Source organism: Geospiza fortis, unplaced genomic scaffold (assembly GCF_000277835.1).
Source record: "Geospiza fortis unplaced genomic scaffold, GeoFor_1.0 C13883968, whole genome shotgun sequence".
NCBI classification, from domain to species: domain Eukaryota; kingdom Metazoa; phylum Chordata; class Aves; order Passeriformes; family Thraupidae; genus Geospiza; species Geospiza fortis.
Window position 1 is genome coordinate 1 of NW_005056195.1, and position 4,039 is coordinate 4,039.

Below are 4,039 nucleotides of genomic sequence, written 5' to 3' on the forward strand. Positions count from 1 at the left end.
AAAAAAAAAACATAAATAAGTTTGAATACTTCTTAGTCTGATAAATGCCAGGATCAATTGGCAGGAAACCAGAAAGCTGAAAGCAGGAGTTTACTCCTGTATACAGACCCAAACAAGGGCTTGAAAAGAACTCATTTAGGCAAAGACCTGGGGAAAAGGTTCAATGTGCTGGATTCCAGCCTACCAGAACAGTACAGCTGAGCAGCTCAACACCATTTAATGTAGCAATGCTGATCTCCAGAGCATAAAGGTCTTACGGAGAATTTCCCTGCTGCTATCCAAGAGGGATGAGCTGACTTGTTGATTCAGCTTTACACTCTGTTTTAACAAGGTCTTGGTAAATTGATAGCAAAGTCAAAAGGTGGGAGAAGTCACCTCAAAAAAGGCAACTGAGTTCCCCTTAAAAAATCCCCTACTATTCTGGAAGTGCAAAGGTCCAGAAGATAGTACAGACCTAGTGCAAGCTGACCCAGTGCAGTTATACTCAACAGCAAATTAGAACACACACACAAACCCTTTCTTCAGGGGTCTCCAGCAGTTTGTGACCTGAAGAGAATCCAGGAGATTTCTGTTTAGAAGGATTTTGATGACCAGCACAAGTAACCTCTAGGCCACAACTGGCAAGTGATCAACTAGTTCAGAGTTAGGTGCAATTGATGACATTAGGTCTGCCACAGCAGGGGTGCCAGAAGAAGGAAAGTTTTGATGCCACTTGCATGCAATTTAAGAACCTCAAACCACCTATGACCCAATCCTCTGAATTTTACAGAAGCAATTTGGTTTTCCCAGACTCAGGATATGTTTATAAACAGTTGGAATCGCTTACTTTTTGATAACTGTAGGCTCTTCTAATGCCAGGCTGTTCAAACAAGCTGAAGTATAAATATAGTCATCTGCAACATCTGCAAGAACAAGACAAGGTTTTCAGGCTGAAATCATCAAAACTGCATGATCTCTCGAAAGGGCTTTGAAAAGATTCACTTTTATGAGATCTTGTCATCTTATCTGCTTTTGCACATGCATCCTTGATTCTGTTGTAGTAGTTCACAAGAAAAGTCTTCTCTTGCTCAAAAAAATCTTCTACTTCCTGAAAAAGAATATGACCTGTTAAGTCAGGAACTGCAGAACACAAGCTCTTCCCTGTTTTAGGAAGGGCCAAAGAAACAACCATAGCCTGGGCCTGAGCTTGAGGCCCATTAATCCCTATGGAAAAACTGTTCAAGACAACATGTGAGCCAAGAGTTTGACATGCCAAACCACATGGCAAACTTCTTCCTCACTATGCAGTGAAGATGAAGTTGGCACTCAAATACTGATGCAGGCTGTCTGAAGCAGCAGTAAGTTATGAGACAGCCGTCAGGACTCCCAACTGCAGGAATTTTATTTCCTAGACCTGCTGCAACACTGTAGCTAAGGACTAACCAGTTCACAAGCTTGTTTCCCATCCACACCAAACATGATACATATTGGAATGTTTCATGACACTGCACATAGGACAACAAGCTTTTTGGGAAGTGCTGCTATGGCAACACAACACAAAAGCTGGAGCAAGACCAGTTACAGGAGTCTTTGGTATTTGATCTTGCCTAGTATAAGCAGAAACCCATAAATTATGTCTGTTCAGAGCTCCAAAATAGACAAAAGCCACAAGAATATTTCCTGAAGGTATAATTCCTTCCTCTCCAGTATCAGGTATTAAGGCAGGTCTTCTGCATCCAGAAACTTGAATTATACACTAAAATTGAACAGCCTAAAGCTACAATCTCTTATTTCTATAGAAATCAGAATTAATACAGGCTACTCCCCTCAACTGGGAGAGCAGTAGCAAGGCAGGTATGTCAGTAGCTGAGCCTCATGCACAGCAAGCCTGAAGCAGACAGCAGTAACTTCCCTGGAGCAGGAAGCAAGAAACAATCAAAATTAGGGTAAGAGACAAAGCAACAACCTTACCTTGACTCCAGAGAAGAGGACTTCATCAGCACTCTTTACTACACTTTTTAAAAAGCCACCAAACATCTCTTTAGTGTTTTTCCTCCGCACACTCAGCTGTAATAGAGAGGCCAAAGCAGCTTTAAAGTTATACCCGGGGAGGGAAAAAAGTGACTGTTTTGATACTTGAAATGTTAGTAACATCCTTTACACTTAGCATATGTCAGAACAGGTTGATTTCCAACCCCTCCATTTTACCTATATAAAAATGTAACATGCAACAGGTGGCTTGGCTACAAGTAGTTCAATGGATTTTTCCAATTCCCATAAACAGCTCTGTTTCTCCTTGCATATCTTGGCTCAGCATCTATCACTCATAATTAGGTGTGAGGAAACATATGCAGAAGTGACTTTAATACACCTCCACTTTAACACCATGCAACACAGCACAGGTACACCTGAGCCATACATGTTCCCAAGGTAAAGACATGCAAAGGTGGCTTCCTAACCAGCTTGACGAGGATTTAGAAACATGGTGGGATTTACAACAGAGAAAGGTGTAAAGGTCAGGCTTTCACCCTTCAGCCATCTCACAGAAATACTTGCAATATCTACTTGCTGATGCTGCACATAAGATCCACAGAACATTCTGACTGTGCCCAGCAAAAACAACAGCACTCCTAACAGTCTGCCTCACTTGGAAAAGAAAATAAGGAAAAAAAGTCTCACGTCCTGGTCATACTCCAGGAAAACATGGAAATTGCGATCCTTGCTGAGCACAGGATGAGAAGCAATCCGCTGCAGGAAGATCTCATGTGATGAGACAGTCTTCTTGAAGACAGCGAGGTATTCACTGCAAGGAAACAACAGACTGAGATCCTCTTTGTACTACCCTCTTCAGTACACAAAGAATTGCTTTAACTTTAGCCCATGAAAATATTCAACTGCAGACTTCTGAAACAGCCAGCTTGTGATAGCAAAGCTACTTTCAGTCTCTTTACCTAGGAAGTTTTCCAGCTTGAAAGCTGGAAAAGCTGGGCCACTCCCCAGCTACAGGATTTTCAAGACACTCTTCAAAACAGAGACACTCAAGATCAGTTATCACCAAATAAGTTGCTCTCCCAGGAGGCTTCTCTAAATGCAGCTTTTGGCAGTAGACTCATTTTACTTACGCTTCCAGCTCTTGCTTCATTTTGGCAAACTCTTCTTTTGTCATGGACACCTCTCCTTCCCCCAGCTTCTGCATCTTCTCTCTGGGACCATCAAAGTCAGGCTTTGAAGGTGCTGGAGGTATCTAGGCAGGGAATTGGTTAGTCATGGATATTAGCAAATAAAGTTTTCCAAGATTACTTCTAGCCTTCTCTAGAAGGAGGTTCTTTTGCCTGGTCATAGGAAAATGTGGTAAAGACTGCATGATCCAGGAATTGTAGGTTCCTGGTTTGTCTTATCCCTCCCCAGGAGGGAAACCAACCCAGAGCAACAGCTTCTGTAATCCACCCCATTGCCAGCCTTCTCCTAAAGAATCATGATAGAAGGAAAGCCCACATTTAATAGATTATTTCAGTGTGCCACCTTCAGGCAGATATTAATACCACCACGGAATCAAGGACTCCCACAGCATCTTTTGCTGCTCCAAGCTATATGCAAAGTTAGCACAAATGCCATACCACTCAAGCTGTTTAGGAATTAAGGCAACAGGAAGCATAGGGAACACCCAGGTCACAGAACACCAGTAACACTGGTAAAACACACTTCATGCCTTTATTAGTAGGCACTTTAGATTGCTACAGTTTTTCACTTAGGATCACATTCTTTAGGAAGTACTTACAATGAGTCCTGCATACTCCTCAGTTTCAGTGAGCGTATCATGTAACCACACAAAGTCTTCGTGCTGCCTTGTAACTGAAAACTCAGGGCTTTGAAAAGCTGGCAGTGTAGTCTGGAAGAGAATATATAGAAGCCCTACTGTTTTGTAAATCAGTGCTTTTAGAAACAGTTCTGTCCATTTCCAAAGGAAGCTATTCTGCTTACTAAGAGCCTTGCCCACTCCCTTTTAGCTGAGCTGGCACTTCTTCAACAGCACCACTAAGGAGACTGTTAGAAAAAAAAA

At 42.2% G+C, this 4,039-nt stretch overlaps 1 protein-coding gene across 1 annotated transcript; it reads right to left on the minus strand.

The window, feature by feature from the left end:
- Nucleotides 1-804: 804 nt before the first annotated feature.
- Nucleotides 805-3,868, minus strand: LOC102036963 (sorting nexin-5; the record flags this gene model as incomplete). The annotated part of the gene is made up of 6 exons (XM_005431516.2): nt 805-902; nt 982-1,087; nt 1,951-2,046; nt 2,659-2,782; nt 3,102-3,223; nt 3,758-3,868. Coding segments are annotated over 6 exons (639 nt in total), but the record flags the coding sequence as incomplete, so codon positions are not given.
- Between the last annotated feature and the right edge of the window lie 171 nt (nt 3,869-4,039).